Source organism: Taudactylus pleione, unplaced genomic scaffold, assembly GCF_031769625.1.
Source record: "Taudactylus pleione unplaced genomic scaffold, aTauple2 ptg000579l, whole genome shotgun sequence".
NCBI classification, from domain to species: domain Eukaryota; kingdom Metazoa; phylum Chordata; class Amphibia; order Anura; family Myobatrachidae; genus Taudactylus; species Taudactylus pleione.
Window position 1 is genome coordinate 7,813,680 of NW_028284981.1, and position 22,981 is coordinate 7,836,660.

The 22,981-nt window shown below is 43.8% G+C and overlaps 1 protein-coding gene across 2 annotated transcripts in view; it reads left to right on the forward strand.

Moving 5' to 3' along the window:
• The window catches only part of PRRX2 (paired related homeobox 2), a 48,885-nt gene extending 34,654 nt beyond the window's left edge, over positions 1 to 14,231 (forward strand). Inside the window, exons 2-5 of one of the 2 annotated variants that reach the window (XM_088453471.1) lie at positions 6,268 to 6,455; positions 7,153 to 7,328; positions 11,108 to 11,172; positions 13,137 to 13,222. In XM_088453471.1, coding sequence (XP_088309597.1) covers positions 6,268 to 6,455; positions 7,153 to 7,328; positions 11,108 to 11,141 — 398 coding nt within the window. In that variant the 3' untranslated portion in view covers positions 11,142 to 11,172; positions 13,137 to 13,222. Of the gene's footprint in view, positions 1 to 6,267; positions 6,456 to 7,152; positions 7,329 to 11,107; positions 11,173 to 13,136 lie in introns of both variants that reach the window. The other variant, XM_088453470.1, reaches the window with a different exon arrangement.
• Positions 14,232 to 22,981: the final 8,750 nt, after the last annotated feature.

The following is a 22,981-nucleotide window of genomic DNA, read 5'->3' on the forward strand; positions in this document are numbered from 1 at the left end:
ATGATACAGTACATGTAGAAAAGTGATCCGTTGCAGACAGAACAATTTCTTCCATGGTCATATACAAGTCTAAACAGATTAACCACTCTTTAATAGAAGGAGGGGACGTTGATCTCCATTTGATGGGTATAATCGCCTTGGCTGCACTGTTCATATGACGCAAGAGGGACTTTTTGTGTTTAGAAATGGGCTAAGAAATAACATTCAGCATCCAGAAGTCTGGTCCTTCAGGGACCTCCTCTCCCACAATATCTTTTGCAACTTGAATAATTTGGTTCCAAAAGGGAGCCAAAGAAGGGCAGAGCCACCAAATATGTAATGGAGAGCCTGGATTCCGATTGCATCTCCAGCAAATATTAGAGAGACTTGGAAACATCTTTATAGTGCGTCTCAATAACCGAAACACTTTGAGAGGAAACATGTAAGAACTGAAAGGCCTGAGGGACTGATTCAGCAAGGAATGCACGTTAGCAGATGCACACACCAAGCCGCTGCGAGAATATGCTAATCAATGCATACGCACGGAGACCGCAGCACAAGAAGCAGACACCCAGAATAACAAAGCCACCCACCTATGTTGTGATTGACAGCATAAACATCGGGAACATGGAGTGCCATCGATGCTGCGTGGAAGCTAAGGGTAGATCTGACACTGCCGCAAGACTTCAGCGATTCCTGCACGCAGGGAGGCGCCTGGCTGTGTGTGGCGCCGCTGAGAGTAATTTATGCACGCCCCTGTAACAGCGTGCGAACGCACAGGCGCACCTGACTTCGACCAACCACCCCCCTGTCACCACCCACAAACGGCACTTCCTGTCAATCAACATCGAAGGTCTCTGCGGGCTCCCTGCATACTCTGAGAGAGCCCTTACCGCATGCACAGATTGCAAACATCAGCTCGCACCATTCGTTCTCTCACTTGCGTTGCTTGCTGTATCAGTGCATTATTGGTCAGTGTTAGTGTTAAGGTCCGTATCCACTTGACGATTAAAGTGAGCGATTGAACGATTACGACATCGTAATCGTTCAATCGCTCAGTAGTCATGCAGTATAATTTCGACAACGACCAGCGATGCGCGCTCCCTCTGGTCATTTTCGACATCAATCATCGACCTGAACATGCCGGTCAGTCTGCTGATAACGACAGATTGTGCATGTTTGGGGATGAGGGAGGGTGCCTGTAACTGAACGACATATCGATCAGTGTAGGCACTATACAGGATGAGGAACGACTGTACGATTACATCGTTGTAATCGTACTGTCGTTCCTCTATCGGCAAGTGGATATGCACCTTAAGACCTCCATTGGTTTATTGCTGATTACCCCTAACACAACCTTAGTAACTTAACACTATGGGGTATATTTACTAAAGTGAGAGTTTTTAGAAGTGGAGATGTTGCCCATAGCAACCAATCAGATTCTATTTAACATTTAACTAGCTCCTTCTAGAAGATAATAGCTAGAATCTGATTGGTTGCTGTGGGCAACATCTCCAATTCTAAAAACTCTCACTTTAGTAAGTTTACTCCCTATAACTTAACTAATAAATAAAGAGATGGACACATATCAGCTTGGCTAAAAGGTCACAGCTTTTATTTAAACAAATTAATTCAATTTCACCTAACAAAGGTGGCCAGGAGACGCTGCATACTCAGTTCTAGCCTTTTAGAATTAGACATGCTCAGGGGACGACTGAAATATCCCCCCTAGAGATGCACTTACACTGTGAAGGTCTCGCCTCCCTCCTGGGCCTAGTCCGAACGCTTCCGTATAAAAGCGCCCAGGTCCCCTCGCACAGAGAAGGACAAACTCGCCATATAAATCGAGGGCCAGCGCCATCACAACACTCTCTAACGCCACAATAAAGCCACTGAGATGCAGCGTTCTCCCGTCCATGCTGCGCCTTCCCTAAATCAGGAAGAAAATGTTAGAAAAGCGACCAACATAAGAAAAAAGGCTTTGGGCATGGAGGGTGGGCTCCAGAAATTAAAAGAGGCTGAACCCATGCAGCCAACTTAAACACACACCCAACACACTCATTGGTCAGATAAACCAACACATGACCCAAATATCCAGCTAATCTACCTAGTAACAAGGCTGTCGAGCCAGCCAATCATCAAAAAACCCAGGACTCTTATCTATTCTCCAGCCTATTCAGCTTTCGCCTAACAAAACATTAAAATCATTGGTAAACTTGGGAAGTGCAGTAATAACTTTTAGCACATCGGAGCCACAGTCCCTGCATGTGTTTGTCATCAAATTTGTGCATTCTTTAATTTCTTATTGCTGCAATAAGAAATTATAATTCGGGATTAAAACCCTGATAATTAATAAATATGCCCTTTAGACCTCTAGGTTACTGATACATTTATTTGTTGAACTTTTATTTTATACTCTTTGTTAAATAAAGTTTTGTGTTAAAAAAAAGTTTTGCTGAGTTTTTTAAACTCTGATACACAGACAATTACTAAAGTAGTCAATGACTTTCATAGCATTATTCTGCTCAAAGTATAACATATAGAGCAATGTTATCTAGCATAAAGGATTGATTCTCTCTCTCTACTGAAACCGGGTTTATCAGTGGAAGTTCCCCGATGTCGGGATGTTACCCCCAAACTGAACCTCATGCATTTGTGTTGGATATGGAGCTCTGGTTGTCATGCTGTTATTCCCCTCTCTGCATCCGTGAATAATATGTATCACATGTGTTAAGTGCACATAACTGACACAGCTTTGCACGAACCTCCTGTAACCGTGAGATAACAAGATGTTCAGGAGTCTGGGGCTGGGCAGTTTTGCAATCCATCCCTTGATTCCAGAGGGAGGGATTGTGTAGACGTATTACAATGGTTCAGGATGTGTGTGCACCAGATTTGTTTCTACCACTAGTTGAAAAATCCCATGTGTAGAATCTTTCATTGAGTACTCTCCAAAGCCGCTGCTCTGTGTACTTCCATAATAAGAGATGGGCACACACTGGCATGGCATCTGTGTTTCAGCACCTACCAAGGTCTCTAAGGTGGCAAAAGGGGCTGAGTAATAAAGAGCTGAGTAAGGGACATGATCAAAAAGCAAGTATCGAGGAACTGAGGGAGGGATCATTAGGATTAGAGCTGGGTACACACTATTTGACCTATCGTCCGATATATTGTTCTGACGCAGATCGGATCAAAATATAGCGTAGACATCGTATAGTGTGTATGCCAGGGGCGTATTAAGAGAGGAGGGGTCCCGTGCTCACTCACCGTCCGGGGCCCCCTCCTCTCTCCCCCGCTGCCATCAGCGAACTGACAGCAGTGGTAGACTCCGGGCACTCGAGTGTGATTTCCTACTGCGCATGCCCAAAACGCCCGGAAAATGGCCACGGTGGCCATTTTCCAGGCGTTTTCTGTAGCACTACTCTGTGGGACATCGGAGAGGTAAGTATATAAAAAAAAGTATGGGTGCAGGGTGTGCGGTGCGGGCCCCCCTGGACCCAGGGGCCCGTGTGCACCCTGCACCCATTATAGATATGCCCCTGACGCTGGGTCACACCATTGTTTAGGTGTGTACCCAGCTTAAGACTATGCAAAAGACAACATCACGCAATTTGAGTGTACTTTAAAATATCTATATTGCTTTGTAAGTAGATAAATGTTCTATTGCAGAAACAATAATGTACTTGGGTTGTCTTCGTTTCCTCTTTATTTTTTTTTTGCATTTGTGAAACAAAGAAGATCCAGCTTTGTAATATAAAAATAGTATTGAGGCCTAATGCTGAGGCAGGACTGCTGCCCTCTCCTGGTATAAAGGAAATTGTTTTTTTCCCTAATAAGAACACAATTTGTGTTGTAGATGTAGAATTGTGCGAACGCGTTTGGTAACATGTTTATATCAGGTTGATGTATTCTAGTTTATTTAACATGAAAGGTCTGTAAAGCTATGTTGTGTGTCTCACAGAACATGGCTTCCTCCCCTCTCTCATGACAAATAGGAACTGTCGGGTTTTCTCCTAACGTATATTCCTCTCAGGGGCTATCTGCAGTTTCATCAAGATAAGGGAGACACCCGGCCATCTGAAAATATTCTTTTTTCACAATCAGTCTTTAACAATAACGACTGGTTGCATGAAATGAAAAAATGTTAAAAGCATCAACGATGTAACATAAAGTAAGTGTACGGAAAACTGCTCTAGCACATTTTTTGTGCGGCTAAGTAATGTCAAGTAGGATTTCACGGACTTACTGAGTGATATATATTTTTATTACTGACTGTCAATCATTTTTTATTTTTATTTTTTTTACCGATGGTATATACATATATTCCCAGGATATAATCATAGGAACCCCTCAAGTCTAACTTTTTAATTTTAATAACAACTCTATAATTTCATTGAGGAAATCAGAGGTAGTAAGATTGCTTTATAGCAATACAATTCATTATAAAATTGATTCAGAGTTGTCTTTGGCTGTAGCTGCTGTGCTAAAATTTGCTAATGCCCAGTCTCTGGGCCTGATTCAGACCCGGCCGCAAGCGCTGAGCGCTCGTAACCGGGTCGATGTTTGTCCACTGGGCATGCGCACGACGGAGCCGGCTCCGTTGTGCGCATGCGCGAGACCCGGCTAGCGACGGGTGCTCTGTCGCTCCGGGTCTCGCACCAAAGGGGGCGAGCTGTCGATGGTGATTGACAGCTCGCCCCGTTTGGTAGGCGGGCAGGGGGGGGGGGATGGCCAAACGCCTGCCGTTTGGGGGTGGCCCTACTGACATCACCAGTGATGTCAGTGGGAGAGCTTCCGGCTCTATTAGAGCCAGAAGCTCTCTGGGGCTTGTGGCCACGAGACCCTACCACAAGGGTTTCGTCGCAAGCCCGATGGTTGCGATGGTCTAGACCATCGCGACCATCACCCTGGCCGCTTGCTATAGCTGTGGGTGGTCAAAAAAAAACGCCCAGATTCAGCGTCCGTCTCTGAATCAGGGCCTCTGTCCGGGGCCCCCTCTGCTCTCCCTGGTGGCCTGGCAGCGCACTGATCGCCGCAGTAGACTGTGGTGCGCAGAGTCCACCGCAGATCACCAGGGAAATAGCGCGGCAGTCATTTTCCAGGCAATTTCCCTACTGCACATGCGCAAAATGTCAGAAAAATTGTCTGTTACAGCCATTTTCCAGGCAAATTGTGCGGTGCTGCTACCGCCATCGTGGGACTCCGGAGAGATGAGTTTTAAAAATATGGGTGCAGGGTGTGCGGTGTGGCCCCTAACTGAACTCAAGGGCCCATGTGCACCACACACCCTGCACCCATTATAGATATGCCCCTGCTAATGCCGCAGGATGCACCTTGTGTAAATTGATGCCTCCTGCTGGCTTCTGTGATCCGATGCTGCATCCGAGGACTCAGCACCGGATTACTCTGCGTGACCATTGGTCATCTGAGTAACCTTTAGCCGCTGGCTTCAGTATGCCCCAGTTTTCAGGCACGCTGCCTGACGCCGCCCCCCAATGGCCACAGCCTGTCAATCAGACTGCAGCGTCTGGGCACTGCAAGGGATCTCACTGAAGGCGATCTCCAAATGCGCAGTACAGATCCTGAGCATGCATAGATCTCCCAATATCGGAGTTGGAAACAGACCATCGGGTTTGCATATAACTCTGAATAAGCCCCACAGTAAAGAGAGATGAACCTGTATTCAATCTGCCAGTTACTGTGTTATTAGTGTCTATAACTTTTGATGAACAATAAAATAAAAAAAGATTTGCCAACCCACTTGCCATAGTTCTAGTCAGGTAGCCATTTTGTGATCTGAACTAACTTTCAGAAGAATGGCAGCCAATCAATTCACTAAGATTCGGTGATATTGTCGAAATACTTCACAGGCAGTATTTTCTAAGTTGCTTGTAATTAATATTGGTGTAACCCAAAAGTGTCTGCACCCCCTCAGATGACAGGTTAAACAACCCTCTGTGGGACATGCATTGAGTTAGACCGGCCAGGCAATTTTTCCTTTGTATTAAACTTAAGTAACTTTAGTGGTGACAAACAGCGCGTAGTTCACTAAAAGGGCCTGAAGTAAGCGTGGGCCAGAGAGAGGTCTGGAACAAGGGGAATGGTGGGCACATGAAGTGGCCAGGGCATGAGGAAAGTGTATACAGTACCTTGTCTGCATGCTGGAGCCAGAGCTTAGAGCGAGATAAGGTTAAACCACTTCTAGGGTAACTGCACCATTCTTTGTACATATGACATACAGTAGAATCTTGTCAGTGAGGAGTGTTACAGCCTCTGTTTGTGCCTTAGGTGAGAGCTCCATCTCCGGCTGCACCAAAAGTGCAAGGATTAAAAAGAAGCAGAGGAGGAACAGAACGACATTCAACAGCAGCCAGCTCCAGGCCCTGGAGAGGGTGTTTGAGAGAACCCACTACCCTGACGCTTTTGTACGAGAAGATTTGGCGAGGAGGGTTAATCTGAGTGAAGCCAGAGTACAGGTCAGTCCTTGTCACGGGGTTTTACAACCTCACAGATTGTGAGAGAATTAAATGCAGAAATGAAATGAGAGACATGTATGAAAGCTGTTCCACAGGTCACTGCATAGAAATGGTGGCTATCCAAAGCAACCAATCCGGTGTGTGCGCGTTCATTTACTAAATTGTACTAAAAACTAAAAAAATGACAGAATCTGATTGGTTGCTGTGGACAACGTTCCCTTTTGTACACAATTACTTGTTCAGCGCGTTGTAGGGAAATTATTTTAGATGTAGATCTCAAAGTGAAAAATTCAATTTATTTTGCGCACCCCGGTTTTTTTCCGCACGCCCTTCGGAGCTATTCAATTGTTTCTACCGACAGGTGCGAATGCGTGGCTTCTGCTCACACCCTCCTGAGGTGGCAAGCGGAAATTGGCAAAAAGTCCATGTTTTTGCCCCCAAATTACCGCTTTAGATGGGTTTAGCCGCTTTACGTATCTAAACCTTGTCTATTTGAGCGCGACATGCATGAAAACCTGCAACAATTGAATATCAGTTCAGGCGGGCTATCGGGCGCTCAAAAACAATTCCTATGTATTCAATATTATACGTTATTATTATATACATGTCTATTGCACTATATTCTATTGCAGGAATTGCTAAAACTGATGCAGGACACAGACGTCACATGTCCTAACTGTTTGCAACCCCTTTCCAGGTCTGGTTTCAGAACAGGCGAGCCAAGTTCCGGAGGAATGAGAGAGCCATGCTTGCCAGTCGGTCATCTTCCCTACTAAAATCTTACAGCCAAGACCCTATTGTTGAACAACAGATCAGCCCCCGACCAACCAGTCTGGCACCTGAATTTTTGTCCTGGAATTCTAACAGCTACAGGTAACATAATTCTTATTTATTCTTTCTTTGTGGTTTTAAAATGAAAGGTATTGTGAAAAACGACACCTTGTTCCATCCCAAAGGTTTTTATTTGTCCTGTACACAAGTTGTTTGTTAAGATTTATGTACTTGTGTTGAATTGAAGGACATGTATGGGGGAGCTGTCCACAGTGCAGATGGTTTACCTACACTAGAATCTGTATTATTACACCCACTTGTGTAATAATGCAGAGATAGCTGATGGGGTTTATGGAGGAACAGAGGTTGCCAGCGGGCGATAGGAGGAGTTGGCAGAGCAAGGGTGATCCTTGCTTAGTATGCCCTAAGCATCCAAAGATGACAACTCTTGCAAATACTAAATATCATAATTATAACTTCATATGATTATGAGAGAGAGACATTTTAGGGGCCTCCCTTGTTGTGCGGAAGTGCGTATAGATCACTAAATGGTGACAGAGATCTGGACTCGGCCAGTACTTTCATAATGAGAAGTCTTTCTCGCCTTCTAGTTTTGCTTCAGCGGAGAAACGCGTTTCTAAGTGCGACCTATATGCAATTGTGGCACATGTAATAAAGACAGTCCCAGTGTCCCTTCACTATGGTATTTCATCTAAGTATATATTAGGCAAAACATGTGGTGTTTTAGGAGACAGAACACTTTATTGAATGACTTTATTTAATGAAAGGGCTTGTTCCAAACTCATATTGTTTGACTTTGCTGTAACACATTTGCACAGTCTGCCTCTCCGCACACCGACTGTATAACACATATGCTGCCCTGACTCAATATTAAGACCACTCTTTTTCCTCGTCATTCACACTAAACGACTGCTCAGCCAATCATATCTCAGAAATATGAGCTGAGATTCGATTGGCCACTCAAAGCTCATTGTGACTGATGAGGAAGGAGCATGCTGCTGATAAGCAGTGGATGTGATTAGTGTAGATCAGGCATGTCAAACAATACCAACCGGGCTGAATATTCAAGGTCGAAGAGTGGTAGGCCGCAAGAATAAAAAAAGTCTTATATGCAATTTTGAAAGGGTTATTATTAATACAAACCAGTGCAGTGCCCACTGTAGTAGTGCCTCTTATGCAATGCCCCCTGTAGTAGTGCCCCTTATGCAATGCCCCCTGTATTTGAGAACCCCGTATGCAATGCCACTGTAGTATAAGAACCCCTTATAAAATGCCCCCTTTATAAGAGCTCCTTATGCAATGCCCCCTGTATTAGAGCCCCTTACGCAGTGCCCTCAGTAGTGTCCATTATGCTTTCCCCCCAGTAGGGTCCCTTATGCAGTACCCCAAGGAATGCCCCTTATGCAGTGCCACCAGTAGTGCCCTTTATTCAATGCCTCCTTTATTAGAGCCCCTTACGCAGTGCCACTAGTAGTGTCCATTATGCAGTACCCCCTGCATAAGAGCCCCTTATGCAATGCCCCCTGTATTAGAGTCCCTTTGGCAGTACCCCCAGTAGTGCCCATTATGCAGTGCACCCAGTAGTGCGCCTTATGCAGTGCCCCTAGTAGTGCCCCTTATGCTATGCCCCCAGTAATGCTCCTTATGTTGTGCCCCCAGTAATGTCCCTAGTAGTGCCCCCAGTAATACCCCTTATATTGTATACAAATGTGTAGAAACCCTCTAAGCGCAAAATAAGTTTAGAGTCTGCCGTGAAGTTAAACACAAATGAGAGTCCCTGATCTCCCCAACGTGAAAATAGCAATAAAACAGTAGTGATTACTTCTAGGCGCTCAAAACAATCATATAGTAATGTAGAAAAAATTTATTCACTTCAAAAAATGCTAGTTAAAAGCATTTTATTAAAACATTGAAAAAGGTAAAATACAAATAAAAAAATGGAAAAGAGGAGGATCCTACCAAATAGACAATATGGAGCCACAGGATTTTGAAAATACAGGATAAATCCGGATTACCCTGTATAGGCTCCACAAAGCTTATTCTCCAAATACTAATAGTACAAATATCCCCTCAAAATATGGCGCTTCACCATATAAATAAGGTAAAACACAAAAAATCCTTACATCAATTATTTTCCAGTTATTTTCCGTTCCTTTAATAGGATAGTCTTTTCCATATACAATTATACTGTCTCAAGCATATGTAGAGATGGAATCCACTTGTCCAAGGGTATAATCTTCAGTCACTCAAAATAAACAAAAATACATAGTGTGATATTGTCACACAAAGAAATACACGAATTTTATTAGGATTTCAAACTCACATTTAAAAGGATTAAATGAGCATATCACCACACAGTGGTATTAATCGGTGAAAGAATAGCTATATCTCATCCAACATGAACGGATGAGATATTTTATGAACGGAAAATAACTGGAAAATAATTGATGTAAGGATTTTTTGTGTTTTACCTTATTTATATGGTGAAGCGCCATATTTTGAGGGGATATTTGTACTATTAGTTTCTGACCATTAAGATTTGTGAAGAGTCTTTGTTTTCCCCTTATTGGCTGCATCATCTGGTGTGCGCAGTCGATATCTTTTCTTTGTTATATTTCGGTTGTTCTCCAAATAGGCAAGGTCGTCCCACAGGTGAAGTTCAAATAGATTGAAACTGGTATGGATGTACCTGCACTATTTACAAGAGACCCCTTGAGTTCGCTGATGGATCATGAAATAGGCCTATACAGGGTAATCCGGATTTACCCTGTATTTTCAACATCCTGTGGCTCCATATTCCTCCCCTTTTCCATTTTTTGTGCAATATTTACCATCTAGCACTTTATACTGCCACACAGTATTTGGATTTTTTGTGCAATATTATACCATCTAGCACTTTATACTGCCATACAGTATTCGGTTTTCATGTATTTTTATTTGTATTTTATCTTTTTTAATGTTTTAATAAAATGCTTTTAATTATCATTTTTTGAAGTGAATACATTTTTTCTATGTTGTTACTATATGATTGTTTTGAGCGCCAAGAAGTTATCACTACTGATTTATTACCTCTTATGTTGTGCCCCCAGTAATGTCCCTGGTAGTGCCCCCAGTAATGCCCCTTATGCTGTGCCCACTCCCAGTATAGAACAGGCCCCACTTACCTCTCTCTTACTTACCTCTCTTCACGCTGGCCGCTGGGCACCGCTCCCGCGTAGACGCCTGCCGCTCACTGGATCTAACTAGATCCAGCAGGGCAGGCCGCTCACATCGCGGGTGACATCATGACGTCACCCTCGCACCCACGAACTGCGTCACTGGGAACGCTGGCCTCTGAAGCGATCATAGGCTTCTCTGATCACTTCAGAGACCAGCGTTCCAAGTTTAAACACAAATATTATGTGGCCAAGTCACCCCTGCCGCGATCAGAGCTGAGCTCCGATCGCGGCAGGGGCGACTGAGCTGCATAATATAGCACCAGAATAGTGTTTGTGGGGGCACTGCTGGCGTCATTTCCTGGTTGTCATTGCTTTAAAAATGTCTTGGGGTCATTGCTGGAATAATATTGTGTGCGGTCATTCAGTGCTGTATAGTGATTTATGTGCACTGGGGCCGCGGTTCTGGCGCTGAACTGTAATCCATGTTTTAGAGGGAGCTTGAAGATAATTTTTTGTTTGAAAAATGAAAGAAAATCTGCTTCCCAGCTGAGCTGGAATCAGCCAACACAGGTGCAATCCATATTCCAGAATATTTATATTCATGTGGATTTTTAATATGACACGTACTGTAGGAATAATGGTTTGGTAGATATGCACTCTTGCATTTCTTGCATTTCTTTTTATTTCTTTTTATTTTTTTAGAATACTCCACCCCTCCCCCTTCCCTCCTGACTAACACTGTGACGGAAAACTCCTGAGCCGTAAATGTAATGTAAAAAAATGCTTATTTCAACTATAAAATAATTTTACATCTGTGTTTTCATTTAGATTCACATATAATTATATTCCTCTGTCAGGTGACTTGCGCATTGGATCTTAACACCTGCTGGTATTGTTACTGCCCAGCTAAATACGTACACACATGAAATACAGTGCTCTGTCCTCAGTAGTTTATCCTTTCATAATTCTGTGTTGATTCTGAGGAAGGTAAAAGCAAAACCCCAGTTACCAATGTAGCTTCACAGCAGGAAAGCAAATCCTCCCTGACCTCACAAATCAGATACGTTCCCTGCATCAATCCCCCCATAATATCCTCTACTAACAGTGCTACAGAAACCATTTCCAGTAGGAGACATCCAATCCATCCATTATTACATTCTGATAGTGACTCTGCTATGGACACCTCATGTGTTAATGAATTCCACCATTCGACCACCATTCACAGCTGATGGCTCCATGTTCCCTCTGTATTGTCTTTGGTATGAAAAGATGATCAGACAATTCTTTGTGATAACAGACCCTCCAACATGACCCGTTCCACCAGGTACACAATGCTCTGCTCCTGGGCTTCCCACCTAATTTATGATTGCAGACACCTGTGTTGAAATAGACTTCTCATCAATTACATAGTTCCACACAGGTGTCTGCAATCATAAATCAGGTGGGAAGTCCAGGAGCAGAGCATTGTGTACCTGGTGGATCGGGTCAGGTTGGAGGGTAGGTGATAACATATTGCTTGGGTCACCTGGGCCTACAGTAGTTGTTGTAAACCCTCTTTATCATTTAGCTAGTACATTCCATTTTTTAATGAGGTTCCACACTTGTATGTACTATATCAAAGCTGTACTACACATTCAACATGTGTCCTGGCTAGTGATCTATGCAATGGATTATGAATGGTTTGCATCGCAAGTATTTCTTATATAAGCCAGCAATGAATTCACCTTTGCAGCCTTTGCTTTGCACTGTGTCTGTCCACTAGTATCACTAAATCCATTTGCACTGCAGTTCTCCCCAATTGTATTACATTTAATGTGCAATAAGAATAGTATTTACCACATTCTAGGTCCATAGCCCTAGATTTATCATCATTTCAGTTTGCCATTTGTTTTAGAGCTTTCTGTGGTAAGTTACTATGCTGTTTGTGTAAATGACCCATTTATAACATTTAGTAGCACCTCTCGTTGCCTGTACCTATTTACTTATTCTAAGGGTTGCCGAGAGGGGGGCGGGTACTGATACAACTTACAGTACATACATAAGTATAGCCCAGCGGGGGCCCGGATCCACCACCCCTTAGTGCCAAACCCTAACCCACCCCCGTTTGTGCCTAAATCTCCCCCCCGCAGCCTAACCCTAATCCTCCTGGTGGTGCCTAAACCTAACATCCCCGCAGCATAAACCTAGCCCGCCCCGCTATACTTATGTTCGGGATGCCAGCTGTCGGGATATCGACTGCAGGCATCCAGACCGCCGGCATCTTTACTACATCACTATTGACAGATCAGGCAGATAATTCCATAGTGTACTGCTGTGACCAATCATCGATGATTGGACAGTTGGACATGAAAAATCTTCGAACATGCCCGAATGATCCACTCATTAGCCAGCTGTATCTGACAATGTATGAACCGCCGCGGGCCGACTGCCCAAAACACTCCCCATTTCCTTCACTGGGGAGAAACAGGGAAATGTCTCCTCCCCGGGGGGGGAAAGCAAATATTGGGTGCCACACACTGTGAGATATCTCACAGTGTATGGTCACGTTATCTGCTGATTTCAGGCTGTCAGATAAAATGTCTGTCGGTCTGAGAAACATTTTATCTGACAGTGTATGGCCAGCATTAGGCATGACATGTCCTTCATTAAATTATTATAAAAATATGCAGATGGTACATTAAATTATTTTCTACATTCTGACTGAACCTTGTCATTCTTCTCATTCCAACAGCGCCAGTTTGCCACCTTATAACCCAAACACCACCTCTGCTCCTAACACGCTGCCCACCCAGGGAGTCAACATGGCCGACAGTATCGCCAGCCTGCGCCTCAAAGCCAAGGAGTTCAGCCTGCACCACAGCCAGGTGTCTACTGTTAACTGAGCCCTGATTGAACAAAAAAAGAAGACTCATTTCAAGCCAGGGTGTGCTGGACACGCCACAGGTGAGCCCATGGCCACCAGCAAAAAAAACTGGCTCCAATTCCGAGCTCCTTTTACTGCAAGAAGATGCTGTGATGTATCTGACAATTGGACAGGCGTCCAGAGCATGCAGCCACAAAATGGTCGCCCCCAACTGGTGACATGCCAGGACATGATATGTATGAGGTGGGCAACGTCCAAGGTCCGAACATTGATCCAGTGGACGGGACTCTGGAGACATATTTTGTGACTGTAGATATTTGGTACTTAGACTTTTTTTATCATTAATCTGTATGTTTTACCCAATTTGTCCTGCCCGTCCTCATTTCCTTTCTCATCACTTATCTGTGCTTCCCCCGTGTCTCTGTGTCACCGGTATGCACTGTATATATGTACATACTGTGCTTTGTAAATATATCCTTTTATACAATACTCCCTCTCTTTGGGGCAGAAATGTATGCAGATTTGGATTGGGTAGAAGTACTTTTCCCCATTTTCCAGCAGTCAGACAGCAATGATGATAAAAAAAAAAAAAATCTAATAATATGATTATTATATGACCTATGTTCAATTTCTAAACTAAATCTTAGGAATAATGTTTTATAGAATAGGGAAACTGTACTGTCTTACTGCCCTGTTAGAAGCAATGTACGCTGTAAGTTGTAATGTACCTATTTTACCTGTTTACAGAACATACATTTTACACAATTGGGAATCAGACCAGAACTTTGTTATTAATCTAGACCCTTCATATATACAGCACAGTACATACCACTGTTTCTCAAATCATTATGGCAAGCCGTCTATGTGACTAGGACTTATATACTGATGTAAGTTTCTTTATTTTAATCATTTATCACGTTAACTCTTACATGGAGAATTAAAATAAATGTTTTCATATTTGTTTATGGTTGCACATTAAAGTGTTTCAGTGACCCCTGCTCAAAAAAATCCGCCATTTTGTAAGCACAACCACTGCTTAGGAGAATATAGACAATTAATGTACTAGGAACTAGTAACATCAGGTAGACATGAGGCACATCCTGAATATCGTTTAGTGGTACACTTTAGTGTACTTGGTGCCTCATGCTGGCAGTATTCTTCTGAATATATGATTGGAATATAAAATGGCTGCCTGCACTGTGCTTAGTTGGTGGGTATAATTTAAGCGTTTGGCCTTGGGAGAGCCGTGTCAGTCGAATATACAATCGGTACAATTGATTACTTCATAATAATGGAGTAGAACTTTTCTAAGGGTATGTAGTCATAATCCCGGCTGTTGAGATGCCAGCCCTCAGAATGCCGATGCCTGAATCCCAACACCAGTCAGAATCCCGGCGTCGACAGAAAGTAGTGGGGTTAGGGGGAGGGTTAGAGGTTAGGCACTAGGGGGGAGGATTTGGCACTAGGGGGGAAGGTTAGGTTTAGGCTGCGGAGGGGGAGATTAAGTTTAGGCACTAGGGGGAGGGTAGGGTTAGCTACTAGGGAGGAAGGATAGGTTTTGGCTGCGGGGGGGAGTTTAGGTTTAGCCTGCGGGGGGGAGGTTAGGTTTAGACACTAGGGGAGAGGGGTAGGGTTAGGTACTAGGGGGGAAGGTTAGGTTTAGGCTGCGGGGGGAGGTTAGGTTTAGGAACTAGGGGGGAGGTTAGGTTTAGGCTGCTGGGGGGAAGGTTAGGTTTAGGAACTAGGGGGGAGGTTAGGTTTAGGATGCGGGGGGGAAGGTTAGGTTTAGGTTGCAGAGGGGGTGGTTAGGTTTAGGCACTAGTGGATGAGGGTTAGATTTAGGCAGTGGGGAGGGAGGGATATGGGTAAGGGGAGTTTTAGGAAACTTACCCACAGGTGTCGATATCCTAACCCTGTCTGGATGCCGGCATCTGGATACTGACCTCCGCGATCACGTGTGCCGGCATCCCGTACCCAACCCTTTCTATATAAAGCAAATCCTTATCATCAGGCACTTAATGAGATTTTACTGTGACAAATTATACATAAAATCATTGACATATTTACGGCTACTCTATACATCTTCTACACTGTTAGGTATTACTTTTCATTCCTAAAAAAAATGTTGTTGTGTTTTTAAATATAACAAAGCAAATAAACAAAGTTTACAATCATAACTGACATTTTTTAAAATATATATTTTTGCAACAGAAACATTAATGTTTAAAGGGTTTTTCTAAAAAATTGATTTCAGTGAGGGTACTCGCACTGAAACTGTATTGCGTCCCATTTCAAGGGTATGATGGTAATAATTGCAAATCTCTTTTGAATTAGCAGTTTAGCATTGGCCTTGTTTGGTATTGTGTCATTTGTACAGCTCCCATGCCACTGTGCTCTCATTACAGTATACAGATGATATACAGGAAACTATTTTCCCTCTCAAATGTGAAGTAGTGTATAATTCTAATGATTTGATTCACTTCAGAGCATACATGCCTACTCTCCTGGGACTGTCGGGAGCCTCCTGAAATTCGGGTGCTGCTCCCGACACCCCGCAAGACTGGGCAAATCCCTCGGACTGGCTGCCGTCACCCCACAAACCCCCGCGCCAGTCGCAAAAGTGGGCGGTCTGGGGGTGCGATGAAGCGATTCGTGCTGAATCGCGTTATCGTAGCCCCGCCCCCTGCCTTATAATGGCAGAAATAGTGGCATTATAAAGCGGGGGGGGGCACTATGATGCGATCGCGTCGGAACGCCCACGCTCCGCCTACTTGAACTGCCCCCACCCTCCCTGCTAGACGGACCTGCCATCCCCCTCCCGGATCCCCCTGCAGAAATGTCGGCAAGTATGGCCCCATATGTGCCAACTATTCTGTAACTGATCGCAGCCCTATGTGAGTTTAATAGTCTTGACCAGGGTGTAGCATATTATGTTGACATTTATTCGTAATGTCGATTTAAGAATGTCGACATGTAGCATGTCTACATTGAGCACATCGGCACTAATGAAATGTTGACATGATTAGAATGTAGACCAAATGTTGATGGTGGTCTAGTGGTGACTTACCTGTTCCGGCAGCTCCAGCGGTGTCTTCTGGGACCGGCGATCCTGCGTTGGTGTTGACATTGAGGGGTATATTTACTATATTGGGGGTTTTTAGAAATGGAGATGTTGCCCATAGCAACCAATCAAATTGTAGCTATTATTTTCTAGAAGATACTAGATAAATGTTAAGTAGAATATAATTGGTTGCTATGGGTAACTTCTCCCCTTCTCTTTAGTAAATATACCCCTATGACTGCATCCCTCTCACCTGTGCTAGACAATAAACAGCTACAATCTAATTGGGTGCTATAAATTACAGCACACGTGTACATCCTGCAATGTTATTACATAAACCCTAATCTATTTGTCTGCTTTGGTGAATAGATTATCTGACAAAACCATAATTTCGGTATGTTAAACAATGCTACATGGTATTAGTGGGATGTGCGTTTACCAATTTATTCTTGATTATTTTTTAACACATATTCCGAAAGGAAATCCTGGTACTTGTGTTCTTTACGGACTCATTGCAGAGAGAACCCAAGGGTCCTACACTCGTTATTATCAATCATGGTTATGATTATCATCACGGAGAGAACCCTGACGTCATGAGCCAGTGTCCAGCGTCATTCCCAGTGTCCAGCATCATTCCCTACCATCCAAGTGGGCATAGAGGGGGAATATAACCTTGTGGCGAGCCACCGAGCCCGAAGCGTGGTGAGCGCAGCGAGCCTGCGAGGGGACTACTTTCTTCTTTAGGTGGGGGCAACTTTTGGTACTTGTGTACGCGTAAAGTACACAAGTACCATTTAAAACATTCATTGGCTTCTCTCTGCAATGAGTCCGTAAAGTACACAAGTACCGGAATCCTACATAAATTATATTTTTAGATTATTTTAATGTTTTTGTATAAATATTTAGGAAAACATAAGAGTAAGTCATTTTGAACATAAACATTAATTTCCCTACATATTTACATTTATTAAATATTTCTGTGGAAGCTCTCATATTGATTTCTCAGTAGGTAAAACCAATCTGCCAGACACAAAATGCCTAGTCGGAACGCAGGTACCTCACAGCCACCGACATCGCCACATAAATCGCGCACCATAGAGGTGTGTAGGGCAATTAGCGATATTGGGCTACTGTAATTCTCGGGAATATCCACTGTAGTGAGACAACGCCGAGAATTGAATTCCTCCCACATAGAGCCCAGGCAAATATGTCCCAAATTATCTAATCTGTTACCCACCAATAAGTGTTAGACTAAGTGGAGGATTGCTTGTATAATGGAGATTGGGCTGATTTACAAAATAAAATGTGTTATATAATTTCATATTTAAAATGATGTTTCAGCAAGATGTCCCTTTAATGTAAATAACTTTCTAAAATTGTGGCCAGTGATTGATTAAAAAAATATGTAGCATCTTTACAAAATGGAAATACTATGGGGTCTACTCATGATGTTAATTATGGGGTCTATTTGGACCCTGATAACTAACATTCTAACTCGATGCGAGTGTCTGAGCAATTCATCAATTCATGATCCGAAAATCAGCCGTCTCCCCGAAGTGTTTCACTGCTTCTTTGGAAGCAGTGACACTAGTGCGCATGCGTGACCTACAGGTCAAGCATGCGCACAAGAGCACCGATGTCCGGCGGAAGGAGCCAGACAGGGGCGGAGGAATCCGAAAGGGAAGGAGCGGTTTGCGGGAGCACTTGCCATCTGAAGATGGCGTATGCTCCTGCAATCAAGCGCCGAAAATATTGTATTTTAGTTTGATGCATTCTGTCCGCCTACTAGTGTATGGGGACAGCGAGCCATTCCACGAGAGGAAGGTAAGCAGGAGATATCTGTGATACTAGTATATGGGGATAGCAGGCCATTCCACAAGAGGAAGGTAAGTAGGAGATATCTGTGATACTAGTGTATGGGGACAGCGGGCCATTCCACGAGAGGAAGGTAAGCAGGAGATATCTGTGATACTAGTGTATGGGGATAGCAGGCCATTCCACAAGAGGAAGGTAAGTAGGAGATATCTGTGATACTAGTGTATGGGAACAGCGGGCCATTCCACGAGAGGAAGGTAAGCAGGAGATATCTGTGATACTAGGGTATGGGGACAGCGGGCCATTCCACAAGAGGAAGGTAAGCAGGAGATATCTGTGATACTAGTGTATGAGGACAGCAGGCCATTCCACGAGAGTAAGGTAAGCAGGAGATATCTGTGATACTAGTGTATGGGGACAGCGGGCCATTCCACGAGAGGAAGGTAAGCAGGAGATATCTGTGATACTAGTGTATGGGGACAGCAGGCCATTCCACGAGAGGAAGGTAAGCAGGAGATATCTGTGATACTAGTGTATGGGGACAGCAGGCCATTCCACGAGAGGAAGGTAAGCAGGAGATATCTGTGATACTAGTGTATGGGGACAGCGGGCCATTCCGGGAGAGGAAGGTAAGCAGGAGATATCTGTGATACTAGTGTATGGGGACAGCGGGCCATTCAGCGAGAGGAAGGTAAGCAGGAGATATCTGTGATACTAGTGTATGAGGACAGCGGGCCATTCCGCCAGAGGAAGGTAACCAGGAGATACTGTATCTGTGATATCTCCTGCTTTACCTTCTTAAAGAATGGCCCGATAACTTAATTTCTACAATTGTTCATTTTCACCTGATCTTGTAGAAATTAATGAATAGGCCTCTATGAGAGGTAATGCTGCCGACAATGCATGTGAGGAATGATTCTGTATATCCATAAATTATATTCCTGCTCCCACATTCATTTTTATTGTTTCCAAACACAACTTGTTTTATTAAACAATAATAGGGATTACTAATTGTATGATTATTTTCTTGTGTATTACAGCTGTTTCTTAATAGGAAGGGTCCCGGAATTATGTATGGTTTGATAAATATTGCTGAAAATAATGGATTGGTACACGTTACACATTAGTTATAACTATGCGGATACCATTGTGTATTTTGTATATATTCAGTAACGTGCATCACTAGCCATTTGTTAAATGCAAAATACATATATATGCTACTGTTCTATGGGGCAAATTCAGGATTTGTAAGGGGGAGATGCGGCGTGAAGACCAGGCACATCATGTAAGGTCTGCTCCCTCCCCATGGATCCGTCAATCTCTGCTCAAGGCTGTGGGGCTCCATGCAAACAGTAGAGACTGTTAGTTTGGTGGGGGAGGAGGTTCTTTGAGTACTCAGCAACCTCCTTTCCCCCCAGCGTGCGCCACTAGTTATATTCTATCCACATGGGTATAACCCATATACTAGCGGTAATAGCTGATGAATTACACCATATGGGAACAGGTGGCACAGCCAAAGTCCCATGATTGTTTTTTACCCATATACATGGGGCAGATGTATGATGCTCTGGAAAGTGATAAAGTGCAGAGTGATAAACGACCAACCAATCAGCTCCCAACTGTCACTTTTCAAACACAGCCTGTAACATGACAGTTGGGAGCTGATTGGTTGGTCGTTTATCACTCTGCACTTTATCACTTTCCAGAGCTTCATACATCTGCCCCATGACACCTTACACATCTTTGCTGGCATTATGTGATGCATAAGCAGCCTGCGATTACATTCTACAGCGTGCGCACAGACTGCAGATATCCCGCAAGAGCTGAAAGTGTCCACCCTTGGAAATGCATCCGAGCCTGAATCAACATTATACTTTTGTAATTGTATTTAGTTACAAAGTTTGAATGATTTGTTTTGTATAGATGTTTTTGTTTGTTTTTGTGTAATGCTGCGCTACCATTATTCATTGTCATTTATTATTCATTATAATTCATCCATATATTGCCATGTTATAGTCCTGTCCTAGTCTCTTCTTTATTTTACATCTTTTAGGGTAAATTATTTACATTTATTTAAAACTGCTCTTAGATTACTTTCATTATAAAACTTAATGACTGCAAATGCAAAAGGGAAATATTGAGATATAGCTCAGAGAGTAGCCATATTCTTTTACTTACCAGAGTGATGGACATCGCCTTCCGATGTCTCACTACCATTGATGTTTTCCTTTCTATAGTAGTGTTTCCACCATTTGATGGCAGCTTTCCGATGGCTGAAACCCAGCTATCATTTGATGGTGGGCTACCGATGCCCATCCCTACTTACCAGGCTCCATTGAGTTTTAGCTCCTCCCTCCTTGCCTGAGTGCGGAGTGACAGGTTGAGAGGGAAGGGGAGCAGAGGGAAGAGGACAGCTCTGCAGCTGCCTGTCCAACCAGGTATGTCAGGTAGGGGGTGACGGACTGAGAACTCCCTGGAAATTCACATCACATATGAGGCCTGATGAGGTGCACACAATTTGAACACAATACCAATGTTCATGTAGTCCAGTGATTATTTGCAACTGTGCATGTGCGGAAAGTCCTGAAGACCCCTACACTACATGAGTTACATACATAAAGGAACTGCTGCAATAGGGACAGACAGTAAGAGACATGGGGTGGCAGAGTGACGGGTGTTCCTGGCTGGTGACGGGGAGGTGGCTAGAAGTGAACACAAAAAAATGTCCATCTCATGGGCGTGTAATGGGATATCATATATTTAGCAATCTCCGAAAACGTAAAGGTTTCAATGTTTGATCGTTAGAACAAACGCCATCTTTAGATGGCGCTTGTTCTCGTAGCCCCGCTCCTTCCTCGGGAAGGAGTTCTTCAGATGGCGCTTGCTCTCGTAGCCCCGCTCTTTCCTATGGGAAGGAGTTCTTCAGATGGCGTTTGTTCTCGTAGCCCCTCTCTTTCCTATGGGAAGGAGTTCTTCAGATGGCGCTTGTTCCCGTAGCCCCTCTCTTTCCTATGGGAAGGAGTTCTTCAAATGGCGTTTGTTCTCGTAGCCCCGCTCTTTCCTATGGGAAGGAGTTCTTCAGATTTATTTTATTTATTTATTAACAGTTTCTTATATAGCGCAGCATATTCCATTGCGCTTCACAATTGGAAACATTGATAGAACAAAACAGGGTAATAACAGACAGACATAGAGGTAAGAGGTACCCTGCTTGCAAGCTTACAATCTATAGGGAAAGCCTTTGTTCTCGTAGCCCTGCTCTTTCCTATGGGAAGGAGTTCTTCAGATGGCGTTTGTTCTCGTAGCCCCGCTCTTTCCTATGGGAAGGAGTTCTTCAGATGGCGTTTGTTCTCGTAGCCCCGCTCCTTCCTCGGGAAGGAGTTCTTCAGATGGTGCTTGTTCCCGTAGTCCCGCTCTTTCCTATGGGAAGGAGTTCTTCAGATGGCGTTTGTTCTCGTAGCCCCGCTCTTTCCTATGGGAAGGAGTTCTTCAGATGGCGTTTGTTCTGGTAGCCCTGCTCTTTCCTATGGGAAGGAGTTCTTCAGATGGCGTTTGTTCTGGTAGCCCTGCTCTTTCCTATGGGAAGGAGTTCTTCAGATGGCGTTTGTTCTCGTAGCCCTGCTCTTTCCTATGGGAAGGAGTTCTTCAGATGGCGCTTGTTCTCGTAGCCCCGCTCTTTCCTATGGGAAGGAGTTCTTCAGATGGCGCTTGTTCTCGTAGCCCCGCTCCTTCCAGGGTTGCGAAGAGGTATCCGAGCGTGTTTCTCTCTGACATCTCCCCTGCACTCCCAGAAATGTGGGTGGATCTCCCGCATCCTGCCCACTTCCTAATGAAGTGGGCAGGATGGGGAGATAATACAGGGAATCACAGGTCTGTGAAGAGAGAACGGGGGTAAAAAGAGCCCTATCCCATAAATGGCCAGCTGCATCTCCTGTCCAGTCTATTCACAGAGAGGAGAATTAACATGTCGGCATGTATGCCTTGGAAGTTGTTCGTTTGTTGACAGGATGAAGCTGTCGACGTCCACCGGTTTGTGTTCTGGTTTATGAGTATTTCTAAATCTAAAAAATGACAGAATTGTTGCTTTAGTTTGATGTAAATATGAGATTTAATGTTGTAGATGAATGTTTGGATGTTTTAACATTTAGGTTTTTGCATCAGCCTTGATAAATGTTACTCCCCATTACTGGGGGCATGGCTGTTGGTTGGAGGGGTCTGGTTCCGCCTTGTTGTTATTCCGCGTGAAGTTGTAGGGGCACCACTTTGGCGGTGTATCTTTTCCAACTGAGAATGAATGAATGACCAGAACTGCTTTGATGTTATAGATGTTCTTTATCCATAAACAGTTGCATAGCGAAATCCATCTCTGTAAGACAGTTACAAGAAAGTTAATGTAAAAACATAAATCCTATGACTTCCTTACATGCTTATGACTAAATATTTGGCGTGATACCTAATAAGATAATCATTGGTTCTAAAGTCACAGGAACTAAGTTATATAATAATCCACATATTGCTGGGTCATCCGTTAGGCAACATAAGCTCCCATTTAAAATATGGCACAATTAGGAGTGCAATGAAGGATTGCTTTCTTCGCAAATACTGCAATTCAAAACAACAAGCATTTGACACTGTACCTCAGATCAGTCTTCAGCTAGAGAACATCTATCTTATAAATAATAGGTTGCCCACCTTCATTGCCATTCTAAAGGGCTCTAAGGGGTAGATTTACTAAAACTTCTAAACCAGGCAAGAGGTGATGTTACCCATATAGCAACCAATCAGATTCTGGGCCTAATTCAGAGCCGCTCGTAAGCGGCCGCTTGTTCGCTCTGAG